Source organism: Oncorhynchus gorbuscha, linkage group LG16 (genome assembly GCF_021184085.1).
Source record: "Oncorhynchus gorbuscha isolate QuinsamMale2020 ecotype Even-year linkage group LG16, OgorEven_v1.0, whole genome shotgun sequence".
NCBI lineage: Eukaryota > Metazoa > Chordata > Actinopteri > Salmoniformes > Salmonidae > Oncorhynchus > Oncorhynchus gorbuscha.
In genome coordinates this window covers 68,143,429-68,169,953 of record NC_060188.1, presented here as the reverse complement: position 1 = coordinate 68,169,953, position 26,525 = coordinate 68,143,429, and the positions used below count along the sequence as shown (strand labels likewise).

Here is a 26,525-nt window from a genome sequence, read left to right as displayed (position 1 = left end):
CAGGATTTTGTCAAGGCACAAATCTGGGTAAGGGTACCGAAACATTTCTGCAGCATTGAAGGCCACCAAGAACACAGCGGCCTCCATCATTCTTAAATGGAAGAAGTTTGGAACCACCAAGACACTTCCTAGAACTGGCCACATGGCCAAACTGAGCAATCGGGAGAAGTGCCTTGGTCAGGGAGGTGACCAAGAACCCGATGGTCACTCTGACAGCTCCAGAGTTCCTCTGTGGAGATGGGAGAACCTTCCATCTCCAGGAGTGGCAAGATGGAAGCCAATCCTCAGTAAAAGGCACATGACAGCCTGATTGGAGTTTGCCAAAAGGCACCTAACGGACCATGAAAACAAGATTCCCTGATCTGATGAAACCAAGATTGAACTCTTTGGCCTGAATGCCAAGCATAATTTCTGGAGGAAATGACTAGTCAGGATCGAGGGAAAGTTGTACAGAGCAAAGTACAGAGAGATCCTTGATGAAAACATGCTCCAGAGCTCTCAGGACCTCAGTCTGGGGCAAAGGTTCACCTTCCAACAGGACAACTACCCTAAGCACATAGCCAAGAAAATGCAGGAGTGGCTTCAGGACAAGTCTCAATGTCCTTGAGTGGCCCAGCCAGAGCCTGGACTTGAACCAGATCGAGACCTGAAAATAGCTGTGCAGAAACGCTCCCCATCCAACCTGACAAAGCTTGAAAGGATCTGCAGAGAAGAATGGCAGAAACTCCAGAAATACAGGTTTGCCAAGCTTGTAGCCTCATACCCAATAAGATTCAAGGCTGTAATCACTGCCAAAGGTGCTTCAACAATGTACTGAGTAAAGGGTCTGAATACTTATGTAACTGTGATATTTAATACATTTTAAAAAAATCTAAAAACCTGTTTTTGCTTTGTCATTATTGGTTACTGGGTGTAGATTGATGAGGGGGAAAAAACTATTGTATCAATTTTAGAGTAAGTCTGTAACATAACAAAATATGGAAAAGGTAAAGGGGTCTCAATACTTTCTGAATGCACTCTACGTGCTTTACAGATCAGAGAACTGTGCTCAAAGAACGTCATTGCATGCCTTTGATTTTCGCTGAAAAATGACTCAATGAATGTTATTTCTGAGGGGATGGGTACCACAGACACTCCATTGGAATGGTTTATTTCAGAATTGTCCAATGTCAGGCCTAACGGTGGTTTAGCATCAGTGTTCTAATTCCAGAGGATGTCACACTGTAATCAGATCTCTCTCTGCGCTCCGTCCAACACCCCAGCTGACTGATAATCAAATCACTGATGTTGTTTCAGCCATTAATCATCAGTCTGATGTAATGTTATTGATAACACCTCGAGCAGATGACAATCAGATGGTACTGCTGGTATTGGTGCTTCAGTGGGACTGCTCATTGCTGTATGTCCTCTATGATAGCGCGTTAAGGTGCTTTAACAGCACTGTGCTGGTTGAGTCATATGCAGGGCAGGGAGAGATTAGGAGCTGCTTTCCGACACTATATAAATAATATACTGCTATAATAACATGATCAAATAGAAGTGTAACTCAGAAGAAATTGTGGTACATGAAAACCCTGCAGCTTTTACTTTAGATATTGGGTATAGAGTAAGTTCTAAAAGATAAGTGATGTGGCTTTTTACTGTGTTTATAGTATATATTCACAGAGCTGCTTGGGACTATTCCTCCTTTTAGTGCCAGATGCACTGTCAGCCATGAGCCTGTAAAGTGTTTGTACATTATACCAAGACAATAGCTTTGGTTTGTCTCTACTTATTTCAATCTAACTGACAAAGTGGTGTGATTATAATAAAAACTTGCTGATGTAAATGTATGGTGGCTACTAACCCAGTTCCACTAGTGCTAACCTGGAATTCCACATAGACTTGCCACTTTCCAGATATACTTGATTCATGTCCACTGTCCACCCTCACTACAGCACATCTAAACTTCCATTCCACTGTGACTCAGTGTCTCCCTCTCCCTCCTCCCTGTCTTGATCTCAGCCTAAATGTGGAATTGACAGCGTTTTAACTACTTTGTATTAAAAAAAGAATCTAATTCCCAGTTTATGCTTCAAAACCAACTTCATAAGAGGTTTTTATAAAATATTATATTTGACTCAAAATTCCATGACGTACAGTAAGGCATTGTGTGACAGCTTTCCTCTTCCTCTTCTGAGGAGGAGTAGCAAGGATCGGACCAATATGCAGCGTGGTAAGTGTCCATGATACTTTAATAATAACTGAACACGACTCAATACAAAAATAACAAAGTGAATGGAAACGAAAACCGAAACAGTCCTGAATGGTGACACAAACAACAAAACAGGAAACAATCACCTACACCACACAGGTGGGAAAAGGAAACAATCACCTACACCACACAGGTGGGAAAAGGAAACAATCACCTACACCACACAGATGGGAAAAGGAAACAATCACCTACACCACACAGGTGGGAAAAGGAAACAATCACCTACACCACACAGGTGGGAAAAGGAAACAATCACCTACACCACACAGATGGGAAAAGGAAACAATCACCTACACCACACAGGTGGGAAAAGGAAACAATCACCTACACCACACAGGAAACAATCACCTACACCACACAGGTGGGAAAAGGAAACAATCACCTACACCACACAGGTGGGAAAAGGAAACAATCACCTACACCACACAGGTGGGAAAAGGAAACAATCACCTACACCACACTGGGAAAAGGAAACAATCACCTACACCACACAGGTGGGAAAAGGAAACAATCACCTACACCACACAGGTGGGAAAAGGAAACAATCACCTACACCAACAGATGGGAAAAGGAAACAATCACCTACACCACACAGGTGGGAAAAGGAAACAATCACCTACACCACACAGGTGGGAAAAGGAAACAATCACCTACACCACACAGGTGGGAAAAGGAAACAATCACCTACACCACACAGATGGGAAAAGGAAACAATCACCTACACCACACAGATGGGAAAAGGAAACAATCACCTACACCACCTACACCACACAGGTGGGAAAAGGAAACAATCACCTACACCACACAGATGGGAAAAGGAAACAATCACCTACACCACACAGATGGGAAAAGGAAACAATCACCTACACCACACAGATGGGAAAAGGAAACAATCACCTACACCACACAGGTGGGAAAAGGAAACAATCACCTACACCACACAGGTGGGAAAAGGAAACAATCACCTACACCACACAGGTGGGAAAAGGAAACAATCACCTCACACAGGTACAATCACCTACACCACACAGGTGGGAAAAGGAAACAATCACCTACACCACACAGGTGGGAAAAGGAAACAATCACCTACACCACACAGGTGGGAAAAGGAAACAATCACCTACACCACACAGGTGGGAAAAGGAAACAATCACCTACACCACACAGGTGGGAAAAGGAAACAATCACCTACACCACACAGGTGGGAAAAGGAAACAATCACCTACACCACACAGGTGGGAAAAGGAAACAATCACCTACACCACACAGGTGGGAAAAGGAAACAATCACCTACACCACACAGGTGGGAAAAGGAAACAATCACCTACACCACACAGGTGGGAAAAGGAAACAATCACCAGGTGGGAAAAGGAAACATCACCTACACACAGGTGGGAAAAGGAAACAATCACCTACACCACACAGGTGGGAAAAGGAAACAATCACCTACACCACACAGGTGGGAAAAGGAAACAATCACCTACACCACACAGATGGGAAAAGGAAACAATCACCTACACCACACAGGTGGGAAAAGGAAACAATCACCTACACCACACAGATGGGAAAAGGAAACAATCACCTACACCACACAGATGGGAAAAGGAAACAATCACCTACACCACACAGGTGGGAAAAGGAAACAATCACCTACACCACACAGATGGGAAAAGGAAACAATCACCTACACCACACAGGTGGGAAAAGGAAACAATCACCTACACCACACAGGTGGGAAAAGGAAACAATCACCTACACCACACAGGTGGGAAAAGGAAACAATCATCACCTACACCACACAGGTGGGAAAAGAAACAATCACCTACACCACAAGGTGGGAAAAGGAAACAATCACCTACACCACACAGGTGGGAAAAGGAAACAATCACCTACACCACACAGGAAACAATCACCTACACCACACAGGTGGGAAAAGGAAACAATCACCTACACCACACAGGTGGGAAAAGGAAACAATCACCTACACCACACAGGTGGGAAAAGGAAACAATCACCTACACCACACAGGTGGGAAAAGGAAACAATCACCTACACCACACAGGTGGGAAAAGGAAACAATCACCTACACCACACAGGTGGGAAAAGGAAACAATCACCTACACCACACATCAATCACCTACACCACACAGGTGGGAAAAGGAAACAATCACCTACACCACACAGGTGGGAAAAGGAAACAATCACCTACACCACACAGGTGGGAAAAGGAAACAATCACCTACACCACACAGGTGGGAAAAGGAAACATCATCACACAGGTGGGAAAAGGAAACAATCACCTACACCACACAGGTGGGAAAAGGAAACAATCACCTACACCACACAGGTGGAAACAATCACCTACAAACAGGTGGGAAACAATCACCTACACCACACAGGTGGGAAAAGGAAACAATCACCTACACCACACAGGTGGGAAAAGGAAACAATCACCTACACCACACAGGTGGGAAAAGGAAACAATCACCTACACCACACAGGTGGGGGAAACAATCACCTACACCACACAGGTGGGAAAAGGAAACAATCACCTACACCACACAGGTGGGAAAAGGAAACAATCACCTACACCACACAGGTGGGAAAAGGAAACAATCACCTACACCACACAGGTGGGAAAAGGAAACAATCACCCACACCACACAGGTGGGAAAAGGAAACAATCACCTACACCACACAGGTGGGAAAAGGAAACAATCACCTACACCACACAGGTGGGAAAAGGAAACAATCACCTACACCACACAGGTGGGAAAAGGAAACAATCACCTACACCACACAGGTGGGAAAAGGAAACAATCACCTACACCACACAGGTGGAAAAGGAAACAATCACCTACACCACACAGGTGGAAAAAGGAAACAATCACCTACACCACACAGATGGGAAAAGGAAACAATCACCTACACCACACAGGTGGGAAAAGGAAACAATCACCTACACCACACAGGTGGGAAAAGGAAACAATCACCTACACCACACAGATGGGAAAAGGAAACAATCACCTACACCACACAGGTGGGAAAAGGAAACAATCACCTACACCACACAGGTGGGAAAAGGAAACAATCACCTACACCACACAGGTGGGAAAAGGAAACAATCACCTACACCACACAGATGGGAAAAGGAAACAATCACCTACACCACACAGGTGGGAAAAGGAAACAATCACCTACACCACACAGATGGGAAAAGGAAACAATCACCTACACCACACAGGTGGGAAAAGGAAACAATCACCTACACCACACAGGTGGGAAAAGGAAACAATCACCTACACCACACAGGTGGGAAAAGGAAACAATCACCTACACCACACAGGTGGGAAAAGGAAACAATCACCTACACCACACAGGTGGGAAAAGGAAACAATCACCTACACCACACAGGTGGGAAAAGGAAACAATCACCTACACCACACAGGTGGGAAAAGGAAACAATCACCTACACCACACAGGTGGGAAAAGGAAACAATCACCTACACCACACAGGTGGGAAAAGGAAACAATCACCTACACCACACAGGTGGGAAACAGGTGGGAAAAGGAAACAATCACCTACACCACACAGGTGGGAAAAGGAAACAATCACCTACACCACACAGGAAACAATCACCTACACCACACAGGTGGGAAAAGGAAACAATCACCTACACCACACAGGTGGGAAAATGAAACAATCACCTACACCACACAGGTGGGAAAAGGAAACAATCACCTACACCACACAGGTGGGAAAAGGAAACAATCACCTACACCACACAGGTGGGAAAAGGCTCCCTAAGTATGATTCTCAATCAGAGACAACTACTGACACCTGCCTCTGATTGAGAACCATACCAGGCCAAACAGAAAACACAACATAGAAAAACGTACATAGACAACCCACCCCAACTCATGCCCTGACCAACCTAAAACAAAGACATAACAAAAGAACTAAGGTCAGAACTTGACACATTGTTGGCAGAATAGATGAATGCAGTTCGATGTATGATTAATATAATACACCAGTACAGTTCCAATTTTTTGGTAGTCTAAAAAATATTGCAAAATATTGTTTGCTGCCTCCACCCAAAAAGGATGCACTGTTTCAGTTTCAATGACTCAATATTTTGAACCAAAACAGACAACAGTAACTAAGGCTGGGAATGCCAATACAAACTAGCTAGGGCAATGATCAAAAGCCAATCATAACGTGGCTAATAGGCTAGCGCACATATCAAACACAGTGGGCCGAACAAGACACACAAGTGAGTATAAATTAGTCAACAGTTTTACAGTCTGATCAAATCAAATCAAATCTTATTGGTCACATACACATATTTAGCAGATGTTATTGCGGGTATAGTGAAGGCTTGTGCTCCTAGCTCCAACAGTGCAGTAGTATCTAACAATTCACAACAATACACACAAATCTGTCGCGCCTTCTTCACCACACTGTCTGTGTGGGTGGACCATTTCAGATTGTAAGTGATGTGTACGCCGAGGAATTGAAGTTCTACACCTTCTCAACTGCGGTCCAGTAGATGTGAATAGTGGTGTGCTCTCTCTGTTGTGTCCTGAAGTCCACAATCAGCTCCTTCGTTTTGTTGACGTTGAGGGAGAGGTTCTTTTTCTGGCACCACTCCGCCATGGCCCTCACCTCCTCCCTGTAGGCTGTCTCATCTGCAAACTTGATGATTGAGTTGGAGGTGTGCGCGGCCATGGAGTCATGGGTGAGCAGGTAGTACATGAGGGGGCTGAGCACGCACCCTTGTCAAATCAAATAACATTTTATTGGTCACATACACATAGCAGATGTTATTAGCAGATGTTATTGCGGGTGTAATGAAATGCTTGTGTTTCTAGCTCCAACAGTGGAGTAGTATCTAACAATTCACAACAATAAACACAAATTTAAAAGTAAAAGAATGGAATTAAGAAGTATCTAAATATTAGGACGAACAATGTCAGAGTGGCATTGACTAAAGTACAGTAGTATTTGGGCCACTGTGTTGAGGAACAGCGAAGTGAAGGTGTTGTTTCCTACCCTCACCACCTGGGGGGCGGCCCGTCAGAAAGTCCAGGACCCAGTTGAACAGGGCAAGGTTCAGACCCAAGCTTAATGATGAGCTTGGAGGGTACTATATGGTGTTGAAGGCTGAGCTATAGTCAATGAACAGCATTCTTACAGAGGTATTCCTCTTGTCCAGATGGGATAAAGCAGTGTGCAGTGCAATGGTGATTGCATCATCTGTGGATCTATTGGGGCGCTATGCTAATTGAAGTGGGTCTAGGGTGTCAGGTAAGGTGATGGTGATATGATCCTTAACTAGTCTCTCAAAGCACTTCATGATGACAGAAGTGAGTGCTATAGTCATTTAGTTCAGTTACTTTTGCTTTCTTGGGTACAGGAACAATGCTGGACATCTTGAAGCCAGTGGGGACAGCAGACTGGTATAGGGAGATATTGAATATGTCCATAAACACTCCAGCCAGCTGGTTTGGGCATGCTCTGAGGACGCGGCTAGGAATATCGTCTGGGCCGTCAGCCTTGCGAGGGTTAACACGCTTAAATGTCTTACTTACGTCGGCCATGGAGAACGACAGCCCACAGTTATTGGGAGCTGACCATGTCGGTGGCACTGTGTTACCCTCAAAGTGGGCAAAGAAGGTGTTTAGCTTGTCCGGGAGCAAGACGTTGATGTCCGCGATGTGGCTGGTTTTCCCTTTGTATTCCATGATGGTCTGTAGACCTGGCGACATATGTTTTGTGTCTGAGCCGTTGAATTGCGACTCCACTTTGTCTCTATACTTACATTTTAATGTTTGATTGACTTACGGAGGGAATAATTACACTGTTTGTATTCAACATATTCCCAGTCACCTTTCTGTGGTTAAATGCGGTGATTCGCACTTTCAGATTTGTGCAAATGCTGCCATCTCTCCGCGGTTTCTAGTTTGGGTAGGTTTTAATAGTGACCGTGGGATCAACATCCCCTATACACTTCCTGATGAACTCAGTCACCGTGTATATGTCAATGTTATTCTCAGAGGTAAACTGGAACATATCGCAGTCCACCTGATCAAAACAATCTTGATACATAAATTCTGATTGGTCAGACCAGCGTTGAATAGACCTTAGCACGGGTACGTCCTATTTTAGTTTCTGCCTATAGGAAGGGAGGAGCAGAATGGAGTCGTGATCTGATTTGCCGAAGGGAGAGCGGGGGCAGGCCTTGTAGCCATCAGAGTAACAATGGTTCAGAGTTTTTGTAGCGCGAGTACTACAGACAATGTATTGATAGAACTTCGGTAGAATTTTAGACAAATTTGCTTTGTTAAAATCCCCAGCTAGAATAAATGTGCCTTCAGAATATGTGGTTTCCAGTTTGCACAAAGTCCAGTGTAGTTCCTTGAGGGCTGTTGTAGTATCGGCTTGAGGGGGAATGTACACATCTGTGACTATAACCGATGAGATTCTCTTGGGAGGTAAAAAAGTTGTCATTTGATTGTGAGATATTCTAGATTGGATGAACAAAAGGACTTGAGTTCCCGTACGCTATCACAATCACACCATGAGTAGTTAATCATGAAACATACACTACTGCCTTTCTTCTTCCCGGAGAGTTCTTTATTCCTGTCTGCGCGGTGTACTGAGAACCCAGCTGGCTGTACGGACAGGGAGAGAGAGATGATTCCGGAGAGAGAGAGATGTCTGGAGAGAGAGATGATTCAGTGAAACAGAGTATGTTAATGTCCCTTGTGTCTCTATTGAAGGAGATCCTTGCCCTGAGGTCGTCTACTTTATTGTCCAGGGACTGAACATTAGCGAGTAAAATATTCAGAAGTGGTGGATGCTGTGCACTTTTCCTGAGTCGCGCTAAAAGTCCACTCTGAATACCTCTTCTCCGCCAGCGGCATCTTGGAGAAGCCTCTGGGATAAGTAAAATTGCCCTGAGGGGTATGAACAAAGGATCCAATTCAGGGAAGTCGAATTTCTGGTTGTAATGTTGGTGAGTTACCACCGCTCTGAATTCCAAAAGTTATTTGCGGCTGTATGTAATAACATTAAGAAACGTTCTAGACTAATAATGTAAGAAATAACACACAAAAAAAACAAAATACAACAAAGTTCCTTAGGAGCTAGAAGCAGAGCTGCCATGTCTGTCGGTGCCATGTTTTACTGCTTGTATAGGTGAATTCAACTTCAATTGCGCTGCCTTCATGTGTCTTGTTTACAGCGTGCAGCAGAGGGAAAGTGTACAGACAGACACATGCTATAGTCCTAGCTAGGCTACTAAAATGTTGCAGTCTGGCTTCGGTTTTTAAAGCTTGACAATGAATAACCAGAAAACAAAACACCATGCAAAGGAGAAACAAGTAGGCCTATTACAGCAACATTTGAGCAGTAACCTGGGCTGACAACTCAACTACAATACATTTTGAGTGCACCATTCAGCAATGCTGCATTCAACAGCACCTGTGATCCATGCAGTGCAACAAAAAAATTAAATAAGCTGGCTACTATTCCCCATCGTTTATCAGTGCAATTTTGATGGCCAACTAGCTGAAATGGTTTGAGAGGGTTTATCTAACGTTCCCTAGTTAGAGTTTAGCTTATCTCACACTGGCTAGCATTACATGTTGTGCATAGGCAACTAAGGGAGAGAAGCTACCATTTCAAGGCTGTTTGATCTGTAGGAATGTGAAGTTCCCAAATGCAAGAGGACTCCCGGTGTATTTACATATTTGCAGAAATCCATTCAGGTGTATTTTGTAGCTTTTGGCGAATACGATCTAAAATAGATCTAGTGTAGCTCTGATTGGCTATGGCAAACCAGTCTGTGTAGACTCTGGTCCTGCACAAGACAGGTGTTGTTATTAGGTTTTATTTACTGCAATATCTATGAATTGTCCAAACGCATGGCTGCTCTATTGCTATAGAATCTTCACAAATGCCTTACTGTACGTCATTCCCAAACATTCTATGAATGAATGAAGCCGTGAAAATGACCATATATATAAGTGCTCGCTTGTCCGAAAAAAAGCTGTTGTATTCTTCCTCGGGTGAATATGAACAGATTTGTATAAGATTCATGTAATGAATACTCAGGGAGAAAAAGGTGTAGTTGCAAACTGTAGTCGGTCTTTTTTATGGCGGTTTTGGAGCAGTGGCTTCTTCCTTGCTGAGCGGCCTTTCAGGTTATGTCGATATAGGACTCGTTTTACTGTGGATATAGATACTTTGTACCTGTTTCCTCCAGCATCTTCACAAGGTCCTTTGCTGTTGTTCTGGGATTGATTTGCACTTTTTGCACCAAAGTACGTTCATCTCTAGGAGACAGAACACGTCTCCTTCCTGAGCGGTATGACGGCTGCGCGGTCTCATTGTGTTTATACTTGCGTACTCTTGTTTGTACAGATGAACGTGGTACCTTCAGCCGTTTGGAAATTGCTCCCAAGTATGAACCAGACTTGTGGAGGTCTTGGCTGATTTCCTTTGATTTTCCCATGATGTCAAGCAAAGAGGCACTGAGTGTGAAGGTAGGCCTTGAAATACATCCACAGGTACACCTCCAATTGACTCAAATTATGTCAATTAGCCTATCAGAAGCTTCTCATTTTATTGAATTTTCCAAGCTGTTTAAAGGCACAGTCAACTTAGTGTATGTAAACTTCTTACCCACTGGAATTGTGATACAGTGAAATATAAGTGAAATAATCTGTCTGTAAACAATTGTTGGAAAAATTACCTGTGTCATGCACAAAGTAGACGACCTAACCGACTTGACAAAGTGATAGTTTGTAGTTGAATAACGCGTTTTAATGACTCCAACCTAAGAGTATGTAAACTAGTTTTAATGACTCCAACCTAAGAGTATGTAAACTAGTTTTAATGACTCCAACCTAAGAGTATGTAAACTTCCGACTTCAACTGTATATGTTTATCTGTGTACACTTGTCTGTAGGTTGGTGTTGTACCGTACAGCAATATGGGTCAAACTCTCTGGGGCTCATATTTTTCTGAGAGAACTGTAGCCAACACTCTGAGATAATAAAAAGCTCTAGTGAAATTAATTATGTTCTGTCACACATCCGGAGATGTTGAGAGAATGATATGGGCAGTGAGAGCTGATCTCCTCACACCAACACAGTGTAGCACAACACACTACACCAAACACTGCTGTCTTGTCCTGTGGCCTTCAGCCTATTGATCTTCTCAGCCAATAACACAGTAATGGCCGATGGGGATTTGTGACTATCATTACATCCTGACCCAACCAGGGTAACGGACGTTATTCTAATCACAGCCCATGTCTAACTGCCACTTCTTCCTAATCGAGAAGTCTTTACACGTTATGGCTCTTTTTTATTTTTTATCTATACGTACATCGCCTGACTCGGTCATGTGATTCAAAGACATTGATTTAACCCTTTGTAGATGGATGTGCCTTTTTTAAGATACACAGTCTCCAAAGACAACCACAAATCACAAAAATTGCAATTGACAAAATAATATCTAACATCAAGAAATTATAGCACCCTCTATACACACTAAAAACATATAGTTCTACAGTATATAGTGCAAAATAAAGGTTATTTGACTTGTAACCATAATGGAACCCTTTGTGGTGCTTTATGGAACCTTTTTGTTTAAGGTTCTATTAAGAACCATATTAAATTGGTTCGAAATGGAACCTGTATGGTACTATAAATAACCCTTTCCTAAAGTTCTATAAATAACCATTAAAAAAGGTTCTATATAGAACAAAAAAAGGGTTCCACTAAGGTAAGAACACTTTTTGGGGCTACTGCATATAGAGCCCTTTTTTATGATTATTTTTATAACCTTTATGGAGAATGGTTCTAGAGAAAAAGTTATTTTTTAGAACCATACAGTTTTTTAAATTCTGGTTTTATAGCCATATTATACTCTATTGTTAAAATTCCATAGGTTTTATTATTGTGTTTATTAAGAAGTTGAATCAGGTGTGCTAGCTCTGGAACGGCTATGGGTCCCCAAGGAGAGAATTGAGAACTACTCACTTTGTCAACGGTTCTCAAGTCTTTCGAAATACATTGTCACTGGCCATGTAAAAGCATAACACATCAGATTAGATCAACGGGAATAACACTCTCACAATTGAACAAAAAGAGCTGTATGAAATCTACGCCCTAAAATATTTGAATGAGCCACCGCACCTACATTTTATCGTTCACTAAAATAGATAACCTTTTTGAACTGAAAAGAACCATTAAAGGGCTCAAAGGGTTCTTTGGGTCAGTATGGTTCCACATAGAACCATCCCCCTTCCCAAAGAACCCTTGAGGAACCCTTATTTGTGTGTGTAGTGAGACACCACATAACTTTTCTCACTAGATAAAATCCTTTGAAAATAATTTGAATAATGCAACTCGTTTTCCACCAACTGAGATGGTTGTTTTGTTAGCATTGTCCCCACTTTTAACATGATGCATACAATCCGGTCTTACATGTTCCAGTACTCTTGAATAGAAAAAATCATTTTCTATTTTCGTTAAGTAGGAGACATCTGCTATGTTCAATCTTCAAACTGAATATCCATCTGTTATGCAGATGTTTTGAGGAAGCATGAGAATGCACTAAAGAATGAGTAGCAGCAGATCCACATACCATCCCACATTATTATCAAGTGAGGCTGAGGCTGAGGTGAGAGAATAAAGAGTATCTTCTGCGATGAAAGAACATACAGTACATTCGGAAAGTATTCAGACCACTTCACTTTTCCCAGATTTTGTTACGTTACATCCTTATTCTAAAATTGATTAAAAATAAATAAATCCTCATCGATCTCATCAATCTACACTACAGAGGGAAGCACAGCCGCGAGCTGCCCAGTGACATGAACCTACCAGACGAGCTAAATCACTTCTATGCTCGCTTCGGGGCAAGCAACACTGAGGCATGCATGAGAGCATCAGCTGTTCCGGATGACTGTGTGATCACGCTCTCCGTAGCCGATGTGAGTAAGACCTTTAAAGAGGTCAACATACACAAGGCTGCGGGGCCAGAAGGATTACCAGGACGTGTGCTCCGGGCATGTGCTGACCAACTGGCAGGTGTCTTCACTGACATTTTCAACATGTCCCTGACTGAGTCTGTAAAAACAACATGTTTCAAGCAGACCACCATAGTCCCTGTGCCCAAGAACGCGGCAGGGTAGCCTAGTGTTTAGCGTTGGACTAGTAAACGAAAGGTTGCAAGTTCAAATCCCCGAGCTGACAAGGTACAAATCTGTCATTCTGCCCCTGAACAAGGCAGTTTACCCACTGTTCCTAGGCCGTCATTGAAAATAAGAATTTGTTCTTAACTGACTTGCCTAGTTTAAATAAAGGTACAATTAAAATGACTACAGACCCATGGCACACATGTCCGTAGCCATGAAGTGCTTTGAAAGGCTGGGAATGGCTCACATCAACACCATTATCCCAGAAACCCTAGACCCACTCCAATTTGTATACCGCCCAAACAGATCCACAGATGATGCAATCTCTATTGCACTCCACACTGCCCTTTCCCACCTGGACAAAAGGAAGACTTATGTGAGAATGTTATTCATTGACTACAGCTCAGCGTTCAACACCATAGTACCCTCAAAGCTCATCACTAAGCTAAGGATCCTGGGACTAAACACATCCCTCTGCAACTGCATCCTAGACTTCCTGATGGGCCACCCCCAGGTGGTGAAGGTAGGTAGCAACACATCTGCCACGCTGATCCTCAACACTGGAGCTCCACAGGGGTGCGTGCTCAGTCCCCTCCTGTACTCCCTGTTCACCCACGGCTGCATGGCCAATCACAACTCCAACACCATCATTAAGTTTGCACACGACACAACAGTGGTAGGCCTGATCAACGAAAAAGACGAGACAGCCTATAGGGAGGAGGACAGAGACCTGGCCGTGTGGTGCCAGAATAATAAGCTATCCCTCAACGTAACCAAGACTAAGGAGATGATTATGGACTACAGGAAAAGAGGGCCGAGCACGCCCCCATTCTCATCAACGGGGCTGTAGTGGAGCAGGTTGAGAGCTTCAAGTTCCTCGGTGTCCACATCAACAACAAACTAGAATGGTCCAAACCCACCAAGACCGTCGTGAAGAGGGCACGACAAAGCCTATTCCCCCTCAGGAGACTAAAAAGATTTGGCATGGGTCCTGGAATCCTCAAAAGGTTCTACAGCTGCAACATCGAGAGCATCCTGACTGGTTGCATCACTGCCTGGTACGGCAATTGCTTGGCCTCTGAACGCAAGGCACTACAGAGGGTAGTGCGTACGGCCCAGTACATCACTGGGACTAAGCTGCCTGCCATCCAGGACCTCTACACCAGGAGGTGTCAGAGGAAGGCCCTAAAAATTGTCAAAGACCCCAGCCACCCCAGTCATAGACTGTTCTCTCTACTACCGCATGGCAAGCGGTCTTGGAAAAAAAGGCTTCTGAACAGTTTTTACCCCCAAGCCATAAAGACTACTGAACAGGTAATCAAATGGCTACCTGGATTATTTGCATTGTGTGCCTCCCCCAACCCTTCTTTTTACGCTGCTGCTACTCTCTGTTTAACCTATATGCATAGGGTTAGGGTTACTTTAACTATACATTCATGTACATACTACCTCAATTGGACACACCAACCAGTGCTCCCGCACATTGGCTAACCGGGCTATCTGCATTGTGTCCTGCCACCCACCACCCACCACCCGCCAACCCCTCTTTAACGCTACGGCTACTCTCTGTTCATCATATATGCATAGTCACTTTAACCATATCTACATGTACATACTACCTCGATCAGCTGACTAACCAGTGTCTGTATGTAGCCTCGTTAATTTATAGTCTCGCTATTGTTCACCTAACACCTTTTTTGCACTATTGGTTAGAGCATGTAAGTAAGCATTTCACTGTAACAACACCTGTTGTTTTCGGCGCACGTGACAAATAAACTTTGATTTGATTGATTTGATTTGATTTGAATACCCCATAATGACAAAGCAAAACCCGTTTTTTAAAAACATTTAAAAAAACAGAAATACCTGATTTACATAAGTATTCAGTCCCTTTGTGAGACAAGAAATTGAGCTCAGGTGCATCTTGTTTCCATTGATCACACTTTAGATGTTTCTACAACTTTATTGGAGTCCACCTGTGGTAAATTCACTTGATTGGACATGATTTGGAAAGGCACACACCTTTCTATATATATGGTCTCACAGTTGACAGTGCGTGTCAGAGCATAAACCAAACCATGAGGTCTAAGGAATTGTTCATAGAGCTCCGAGACAGGATTGTGTAGAGGCACAGATCTGGGGAAGGGTACCAAAACATTTCTGCAGCATTGAAGGTCACCAAGAACACAGTGGCCTCCATCATTCTTAAATGGAAGAAGTTTGGACCACCAAGACTCTTCCTAGAGCTGGTCACCTGGCAAAACTGAGCAATCGGGAGAGAAGGGACTTGGTCAGGGAGGTGACCAAGAACCCGATGGTCACTCTTACAGAGCTCCAGAGTTCCTCTGTGGAGATGGAAGAATCTTCCAGATGGACAACCATCTCTGTATCATTCCACCAATCAGGCCTTTATGGTAGAGTGGCCAGACGAAAACCACTCCTCAGTAAAAGGCACATGATAGCCCGCTTGGAGTTTGCAAAAACGCACCTAAAGGACTCTGCCCATGAGGAACTCTTTGGCCTAAAAGCCAAGCATCACGTCGGGAGGAAACCTGGCACCATCCCTACGGTGAAGCATGGTGGTGGCAGCATCATGCTGTGGAGATGTTTTTCAGTGGCAGGGACTGGGAGACTAGTCAGGATGGAAGGAAAGATGAACAGAGAAAAGTACAGAGACTCTTGATGAAAACCTGCTCCAGAGCGCTCAGGACCTCAGACTGGGGCGAAGGTTCACCTTCCAACAGGACAATGACTCTAAGCACACAGCCAAGACAATGCAGGAGTGGCTTCGGGAATATCCTTGAGTGGTCCAGCCAGAGCCTGGACTTGAACCCGATCTAACATTTCTGGAGAGACCAGAAAATAGCTGTGCAGTGAAGGTCCCCATCCAACCTGACAGAGCTCGAGAAGATCTGCAGAGATGGGGGAAATGGGAGAAACTGGGAGAAACTCCCCAAATACAGGTCTGCCAAGCTTGTAGTGTAATACCCAAGAAGACACAAGGATGTAATCGCTGCCAAAGGTGCTTCAACAAAGTACTGAGTAAAGAGTTTGAATACTTATGTAAATGTGATATCAGTTTTTTATTTTTAATGCCTTTGCAAACATTTCTAAAACACCGTTTTGGTTTTGGCATGACGGGGTATTGTTAGTAGATTGATGAGAGAGAAAAAATGATTTAATCAATTTGAGAATAAGTCTTTAACGTGACAAAATGTGTAAAAGTGAAGGGGTCTGAATACTTTCCGAATGCACTGTATATACATATCATCCATTTGATCATTTCATCTGACATTAAAAAGTGTGAATAATAAATAATAGTAACTGTGTTATTGTCCAACAATGTTAGTGTCTGATGAGGTAACTTTTCTCCATATCTGCCCTCTAATGCTAAATAGATGGAAAATTACAGTAAGACACAAAAGTTGAAAAAGTGAAAAAACATCATTATGCGCAATTGTAATCCAATTAGCAATTAAAATATAGAAATACAGTTCAAAGCACTGTATGTAAAATAAATGTATTTTAATCTTCAATTGGCCAGTAATTTAGAAATACATACATGAAGGCTCGAATTGAATAAATGTGAAAAACATGAATATTATTAAAGTGCTACACATTGAAATGTCAGGCTTTGTAGCCTCTCTGGTCAAAGTCAAAGGTTATCCAAGTTGGCTACTCATCTATTTTCCCCCTCTTCTTCTTCTGATGTCAATTTCAAAGGGAAAGTGACATAAACAGATTTGTATTATATCATGGCACTGGTGGTGTTATGAGTGCTTTATGAAGGCTTCGTGGAAGTCCGACTTATAATGTTCCCTTCTGATTGTCTGTTGTGTCATGCCATTAACAGACATGGTTTTTAACAAATGGAAATACCACAATACACAAAAACCACACAGAAGGACAAATGTCAATTTGTAACTACAAAATCATCGCAATGAGAGATGGTATTGCACTTTAATAGATGAGCCCGGAAAGGCATCCAACAAGCTACAGATTTCCTCATATTTTTTCTCTTTATTGAGTTACACTACCATCTGAGTGGCTAATTCTGTTTGCTGACACATATTTGAATAGTCTGCCTCATCCTTGGAGAAGTACAGTTAGTGAAAAGTTAACATGCCAAAAGAGTGCTTCTGACAGTCCCTGTGGCTCCCAGACACATCCAATGCTGCCAGAGGAAGTCAGTACGATTTTGGAAGCCCACTCTCTGTCCACAACCATTCTCATCTAGAATGAACCAGAGGGTCCCATCGCATGCCATTCGACAAAAACAAATGCAAAGACCTGACATCAGAATACACTCCAACATGTCGAATATTAGATAAGCAAACAGATACATAGATTTATTTAAGTTAAGAAATAAAGAAAAGCAATCTATAGGTTATTGTCTTCAATAAACACTGCAATACAATACTGAAGCAAAACACGTTTTTTCTTGGGATAGCTAGCTAGCATCAAACTGAGGATGGCATTGGCTCCTCTTTGAATTTAAAACATTACATTTACTCAAACTAGAAACAGCAAATACTGCATCTAATCACAATGGGAAAAATGTGCAACTGAAATGTGCACAGAGCACATGTTTACTTTACTTAGCTTTGCTTGGCAGAAAGGCTCATACCTGCTTGTCAATCATGTGGCAGATATCCATATTCTGTCATATTGATCACTATAGCAACTGGAGACATTTCATGAATCCTGAAATATCTAAAAGCCATCCATCCACTCCAATTATAGGTCAATTTCTCCACCCCGGCAATCAAATTAAGTAGTCAGTTCCAGAAATGAATGAGAATTCATTCGACAAATCTAAGAGAGGAAAATGATTTTACCAAAGCTATCCTCACAGTCACAGTAAATGGAATTGGTACAAAGTAAATTCAACAACTTACAGCGTAGGCTATAGCAAAATGATGTAACCGGAGATGGGGGTGTTAAATAAAGCCCAACAGTGGGATGCACTGCAGGCTTATTCATGTGCACCCTCATTACAAGCCTATCGCCGTGACCTTACAATAGTGCCCCAAGTGAACAGCAACTAAGAGAGGAGATATAACACTGTCAAGTGCCATTCATTAACTTTTTTTATACCACAGCTACAACACAAGGTAGAGAGAAGCATCTTTGCCAGAGGAATGTGGAATTGTCATTTCAGAGAAATATTAACATACAGTTTTCCAACAGAACAACAGCAACCTCTGTTGAATAGTATCCAAAGGATCGATAAGCATTTCCTACAGATGATAACTGTGATATTCTCAATGACATTATTTCCAAGTCTTTTGTGAAATATCCCAGCTATAGACAGACATGACAAGTTTACTGCGTGTCTTCGTATACATTCAACATGTGTACCTGTGTACCATTGTGCTTTGTGTGTCAAGATAGCAGCTATGCAGTTTAGACATAATGTTTCTCAATTCAGTGTAGACTTGGCTGACCCTAACCTCTTCTTTTTAAATGCTCTTAACGTACACACTTGACTAGTGTACTGTGCATGACAAAACAAAATATCATTTATATCTACTACAGTGTAGGTAAAAAGTCCTATAACAGACAACTGAATCTGTCATTTTGATTATTAGGCTATACAGCAATTGCTGCAACAACCACCTCTTTGGAATATCCACGGCTTCATCTGAAAGGAACTGGGTCTTGTATAATAGTCCAACTTTCTTTGACAATCATAGTGGTGTGAAAAAAGTTTTTTTGCATACAAAAGATAGTATATCAGGACAGGAAAGAATTAACAGATAAACTATAAAAGATCAACCATATTTTGAATCTTTAACAATTACTCCAGCTTAAAATAAGCGGTATATCCTCAGGCTCTGAAATAACTATGCCACTTAAAAACTCATAACGCTGACATTGATACACAACAGTAATGTAATGTTTTCATGCGGTTTTCATTGTGTTTTTCTGGAATTGTTCTCATCAATTTGACCCAACCCTATACCCTACCATCAGCAAAGCCATGTGCAATGACAGCTCAGAAGACATGTGTGGGATGATCGTCTTCTAATGCTATAGCAATTCGCCTACAATCAATGTAATAAATTACATAGGCGTCAAGCCAATGCCACTGTGGATCTAGCCCCCAGTCGGTGCAGTAGCCGCTCATAATACATTGAGGGGGACGGGGGGACGGGGGGCAGTGGCCTCCATATGTGTCGTTAATTAAATGAAATATATTGCTATCATTTAGTGTCGTGGTACTCACACGCATGTGTGACGGAGAAGCTGTTGGAGGATTCGAGGTTGTCTACATTATAATTGAGATGGAAAGGTTTCTCCGTCACATTCTGATTGGTATTATACAGCTGAACAGCGAACCTGAAGGCGCTGTGCTCCTGCACTGTAGAGCGCATAAAAAGCCCACCTATAAACGAAAGAGGAGAGGAGAATGGGAAGAATTGCATAGGTTAGTTCCTCTTATTCCGTTTCATGAAAACATAGTATGACATCAATATCATCCCTTATAATTTATTTTCTATCACTGACGACAAATGATCAGTCCTATTTTACGCACCAAGGTATTTCACATTACTAAATGGATGAACGTCGCTTAATCTAGAATAAACATCAACCAATTAATTATACTGTGATTCATTTATTAATGTCAAATCTATACTGGCCAGTGAAGGGGTGGAAAGTTCTGCATGAAGATACTTAAATAGGCAAGTATGTGAAACTTTTGGTGATTTATTTTACCCTCCCCCCACTCTTAAACGCATTGTTTGTCATAGCTAGTCTGCTACCTCTCTTTAGGGTATGACTGATGAACTTGACAATGAATTATGCAAATAATAATCAGTGCAAATGAAGTCAACACCACACAAGCTTTTAATGTACATTTATCTCGTTTTCTTTTTAGGCTAAAGAAAAAACATTTGAGTAATTTCAAATATAACTTACCTATATTTATCTGGTTTGGAAACGCTCCATGCGATTTACCAAAAAGCCACACACAAAAAAGGACAGTCGCTATTATGCGATGGCCCATTTTATCAGACCTCTGAATTTAACTCCTCAAACGAATCTGATATAGGGAAACCATGTAGGTACACAAGCCTATTCGCAGAGAAAATCCGCCAGATGTGCAAGGAGCTCTCAGCCTCTCACTGTGGACTACGAGTGACATACATTGAACTGCGAGCCGAACTGCAGCAGAGCGAATCTTCTTCCGTTGAGAAAAAGGGCACAGACTTTCTCAAAGATGGTTGCGGAGCGAGAAGATTATATTTTTGTGAATAAGGATCCAATTGAGCCAGCAGGGGGACGTTGATTATACTTGATCTGACGTTGAATTATAACAGCATCCTCGCCATGCCGCCACTGCAGACATGTGGGCTGGGAAGAATCAGCTCGGACACAGCTATACAGTGTTTGTCTGCATGGTGCACAGACAAAGCGAGTCCAGATATCATGGTATCTACTCTGTAGTCAAGTGGGCTAGTTGAGGGAAAGTGACATTTTTGGTATTCTTTGGTGCATGTTCTATAGCATATCTGGTGAAGATGTAATTATTCTATATGAAAAAATAAGCATTAGGCTATGTGATTTTCCTAAATATATGACAGTTAAATTAAATGGATGCCAGGCAAATTGGTGACCATTTATTTCATCTCCTGTGTAATTGGTCTCTGGAGATATTCCTGAAGACATGACAAGTTGTTTTATCTCCTGAACTAAACCTGTAAGTAACCCAGGCCCAGCCCAGGTGTTAGGTAGACTTCAAGTCCTATGAGTAAGTCAAATATATTTTCCATCAAAATAGTTCCTATGACAATGAAAGTGAATGAGTGCCACTTCAGGTTTTCATTAAAATAATTCCTCCCATGATTGCAGTCGTCTGCGCTGCCTGCCTGTCAGTATCTTTGGAGCAAATGTGATTGAGTCTGTCAGTTATTCATTCTGGGGTTACTGTGTAATGTGAAACAGGTGCTGCTGCAGGGCCCTATCAGACCCACGCCATCCGACCCCTTTTCATCAAGCCAAACTATGCCTCCAGTCACAGGCAGGCACCAAGAGAAAAGGGATGTGATGTTCCATCCTGGGGAGTGAAATCCCTCCCAGCGCTGGAGAGCTCTCGCCTCCAGCAGGTTGGAAATGTTCATTAGTATTGCAGAGGAGTTTCACACTGATGCTTGCTGAGGGACTTAGTGCAGTTATAAAGGTATCAATCATCTTCTATTACCTCTATACAGTACATACTGTAGCATACAACCACTCACTACACTAAGTATACAAAACATGAAGAACACCTACGCTTTCCATGACATACACAGACCAGATGAATCCAGGTGAAAGCTATGATCCCTTATTGATGTGTAGATGGAGGGAAGGAGACAGGTTAAAGAAAGAGAGGAGGGGGGTGCAACTAAATATTAGGAATGTTTGTATGTTGGTATACTCAGTGTATACTGTGGTTCATGTGATCCTTCAAAACAATGATAATTCACACTCTAGCACAGCTATATCAACCCACTGTAGCCTGGCTATGAATAAGGAGATATAGATTACATTATTGAAGCTCTTTGTTCAGAGAGTCCGTGTGTACTGTTGGAGAGCCAAGGGCAAGTCAGCTAATCATTACCGCTTTCTGTTAGGAAGAGGCTGATGCAGACCCAGCCTTGCAGAACAGGTCAGACTGTATTGACCCAGATTAATCAGAGGGATTTAATGCTTGGCATTACAACTCTGATGTTAATTTACAGTTAACTCACCGTAGTAGGGCCAGAGCAGTGGTGATGTGCTGCACAAATGTTGGGTGATTTCCTTCCGGGACTAAGAGTGATTTTGCTGTAGAACATGTACACTGGGTGTACAAAACATTAGGAACACCACCCAAATGACATCCAGCCAACTTGACACAACTGTGGGAAGCATTGGAGTCAACATGGGCTAGCATCCCTGTGGAACGCTTTTGACACCTTGTAAAGTCCATGCCCCAACGAAGTGAGGCTGTTCTGACGGGAAAAGGGTGTGTAACTCAATATTAGGAAGGTGTTCCTAATGTTTTGTACACTCTGCCTCTGTAAGACCTCACAGATTTGATGAACTACACATTCTACTTTCGGCTCGGCTGTGTAAAATTATTAAATTTGTTCCTGTGCGCTCAAAAACAAACTCAGACTTAATTTGACTGAGCTTGTGGCAAAGCTGGCGCTTCACATTCACTGAGGTGTGTATGTCATCAGGATGAGAGCCATCAGAGACAAACTCATCCAGATATAGTATACAGGAGCCCTGATGAGGATGCTACTATGTCTGTAACATCTCAGCAGGGAAGAATAGGGAGAACAAGGAAACCATGGTCAAACTACATAGAATGGGAAGGGAAAGGAGTAGAGTGGAGCAAGAGGAGATGAGACAGGCAGTCAGGGGGAGATGCAGCATGACACTAAGGCCTGTCTGTGCTCACACACTCTCTGAAGACATGAAAATGTGCTTTAGCTTTTTAAACAATGAGCAGCCAGCTGAGTATTCTTTCCATGCAATAGTGAATTCACGACCTAAATCAGATGGGCAACTTTTATTGGGGTTAGGGCCACAAAAAACTTGAACTCATCATGGAGGGCCACATCGTGCCATTCTACACATTTTGTCATGGGGTGTAGAGAAAATGCTGAAGCTAGTTTGCTTCAATTATACACATTTTGCCATGGGGCGGAGAGAAGATTTGTCAATTTTATAACTAATTTCATGCACATTTTTACGTTTAAAAGTTCATTTTGTGCAATCTTACTCCTTTTGCCATGCGGCGGAGAGGAAAAGTAGCAGTTTTACCGCTAATTTCATGCAATTCTACTAATTTTGCCATAGGGTGGAGAGAAATGTTAACAGTTTTGAAAATTATATCTGAGTGAGACTGACTAACAAAATCAATGGGGGCACCTGGGGCTCTATTTCGACCTTGATTACTACAAGTTTAGAAAGCTGATCTCTAGACTAACTTACTAATCTAAAACATTTTAGCTGACATGGGCAAATTGAATGGCAATCAGCGACTGACATACTGTAACAAGAGAAAAACTGTTGAAGCACAACCAAATTTTGAAATTGCATCTTGTGTATTCTACTATTCTACTTCGCAACAGTACGTTGAAACCCGGACTGAGTTCCAAGGGGGGCCTACTTAAGGGGGGACTGCGGGCCCCCCATCACTGATCTAAATGTGTGTAGTGTTGGTGTTTCATTATTTGCTGCTATGTACTTTTATTATGTGCTACATTTAAAAAGAGATTCGGTGCAGACAAGGGCCTATTATGCTAGCCTGAGACATTTTCTTCAAACTATCCTAAGCATGCAAAGAAGGCTGCATATTTCTGGCGAAGCTAGCTTTTCATCATATTATAATGAAACACACACGCACAAGTATGCGCGAGCACACACACACAATCTGTGTGTGTGTTCAACAAGACCCCACTGGGTGTAAATGCTAGTCGGCCATTCCAGCACCTCCTAAGGAATTTAAGTGAGCGTGCCATTCAGACACTGTAGACCATATGGCTAGTACAATTCATGACACAGTCTAATTTTGGCATCTCCCCAAAGATAGCTTTATTCAGCTCTGTGATGACATCACACAAACAAACCATATCCCCAGGCTACATACTGTCGCGGGGAACTTTTTTATTTTCTTTACATGTTAATATGTTTTATTTAATCCCAGTTTACCAACAGAAGAGACACACACATGTCATCATCCATAGAGATGCAGTAAGAACGTCACCACTATTTAACAGATCTCTACCACCATGTTTGTCTGGTAAACATATTTCTGCCTGCTGGGGTTTGGTGGTTGGTGGAGACATTAGTAGATTTGTAATCATCAGAAGTTATATTTATATATATATATATATATATATATATATATATATATATATATATATATATATATATATATATATATATACAGTTGAAGTCAGAGGTTTACATACACCTTAGCAAAATACATTTAAACACAGTTTTTCATATAATAATAGTAGAGAGAATTATTTAGTACAGCTTTTATTTTTTTCTTCACATTCCAAGTGGGTCAGAAGTTTACATACACTCAATTAGTATTTGGTAGCATTGCTGTGCTTCACAGTTGGGATGGTGTTCTTCGGCTTGCAAGCCTCCCCTTTTTTCCTCCAAACATAACGTTGGTCATTATGGCCAAACAGTTCTATTTTTGTTTCATCAGACCAGAGGACATTTCTCCAAAAAGAACACTCTTTATCCTCATGTGCAGTTGCAAACCGTAGTCTGGCTTTTCAATTGTGGTTTTGGAGCAGTGGCTTCTTCCTTGCCGAGGGGCCTTTCAGGTTATGTCGATATAGGATTTGTTTTACTGTGGATATAGATATATATTTTTTGTACCTGTTTCCTCCAGCATCTTCACAAGGTCCTTTGCTGCTGTTCTGGGATTGATTGGCACTTTACGTTCATCTCTAGGTGACAGAACGTGTCTCCTTCCTGTGCGGTATGACGGCTGCGTGGTCCCATGGTGTTTATACTTGCGTACTATTGTTTGTACAGATGAATGTGGTACCTTCATGTGGTACCTTCTAAAACCATGACATCATTGTCTGGAATTTTCCAAGCTGTTTAAAGGCACAGTCAACTTAGTGTATGTAAACTTCTGACCCACTGGAATTGTGATACAGTGAATTAGGAGTGAAATAATCTGTCTGTAAACAATTGTTGGAACAATTACTTGTGTCATGCACAAAGTAGATGTCCTAACCAACTTGCCAAAACTATAGTTTGTTAACAAGATATTTGTGGAGTGGTTGAAAAATGAGTTTTAATGACTTCAATCTAAGTGTATGTAAACTTCCAACTTCAACTGTATATATATATATTTTACCACCTTTTTCTCCCCGATTTCATGATATCCAACTGCGATACACTTAAGATCTTGTCTCATCGCTGCAACTCTCAACAGGCTCGTCATGCGTCCTCCGGAACATGACCCGCCAAACCACGCTCCTTAACACCCGCACCAATGTGTCAGAGGAAACATTGTTCAACTGACGACCGAAGTCAGCCTGCAGGCGCCCGGCCCGCCATAAAGAGTCAGTAGATGGGGCAGTGGCGCAGTACTGCCGGGTGGCGCAGTGGTTAAGGGCGCTGTACTGCAGCGCCAGCTACACCATCAGAGACTCTGGGTTCGCGCCCAGGCTCTGTCGTAACCGGCCGCGACCGGGAGGTCCGTTGCGCGACGCACAATTGGCCTAGCGTCGTCCGGGTTAGGGAGGGTTTGGCCGGTAGGGAAATCCTTGTCTCATCGCGCACCAGCAACTCCTGTGGCGGGCCGGGCACAGTGCGCGCTAACGAAGGTTGCCAGGTGCATGGTGTTTCCTCCGACACATTGGTGCTGTCACCCCCTGACCATAGTTTGCTTTGTATGTTTCTATGTTTTGGTTGGTCAGGGTGTGAGCTGAGTGGGCATTCTATGTTACATGTCTAGTTTGTCTAGTTCTATGTTTGGCCTGATATGGTTCTCAATCAGAGGCAGGTGTTCGTCATTGTCTCTGATTGGGAACCATATTTAGGTAGCCTGTTTGGTGTTGGGTTTTGCGGGTGATTGTCCTTGTTACTTTGCACCAGTATTAGGCTGTTTCGGTTTTCGTGGTACGTTTATTGTTTTTGTATTTGATTCGTGTTTACTTTGTTTCATTAAACATGGATCTCAATAGCCACGCCGCATTTTGGTCTGGCTCTCCTTCACATACAGAAAACCCTTACAGGTGCGGCTGTCTTCCGGGTTAGATGGCGCTGTGTAAAGAAGCAGTGCGGCTTGGTTGGGTTGTGTATCGGAGGACGCATGACTTTCAACCTTCGTCTCTCCCGAGCCCGTACAGGAGTTGTAGCGATGAGACAAGATAGTAGCTACTAAAACAATTTGATACCACGAAAAAGGGGTCAAATTTTAGAAGAAAAACAATAGAAAAAAAGTCAGTAGAACACGATGAGCAAAGTAAAGCCCCCCCTGCCAAACCCTCCCCTAACCCAGACAATGCTGGGCCAATTGTGCGTCCCCCTATGGGACTCCTGGT

General features: G+C 42.5%; 1 protein-coding gene across 3 annotated transcripts in view; it reads right to left on the bottom strand.

Moving 5' to 3' along the window:
• The window catches only part of LOC123999298 (glutamate receptor 3-like), a 124,907-nt gene extending 104,042 nt beyond the window's left edge, over positions 1-20,865 (bottom strand). For all 3 annotated transcript variants that reach the window (XR_006832424.1, XM_046304909.1, XM_046304910.1), the window contains exons 1-2: positions 20,392-20,865; positions 19,697-19,855 (exon numbers count right to left, since the gene is read on the bottom strand). Coding sequence is in view for 2 of the 3 variants with exons in the window: in XM_046304909.1 (XP_046160865.1) it covers positions 19,697-19,855; positions 20,392-20,479 (247 nt within the window). In the remaining variant the exon portion in view is untranslated. The remainder of the gene's footprint in view (positions 1-19,696; positions 19,856-20,391) is intronic.
• Positions 20,866-26,525: the final 5,660 nt, after the last annotated feature.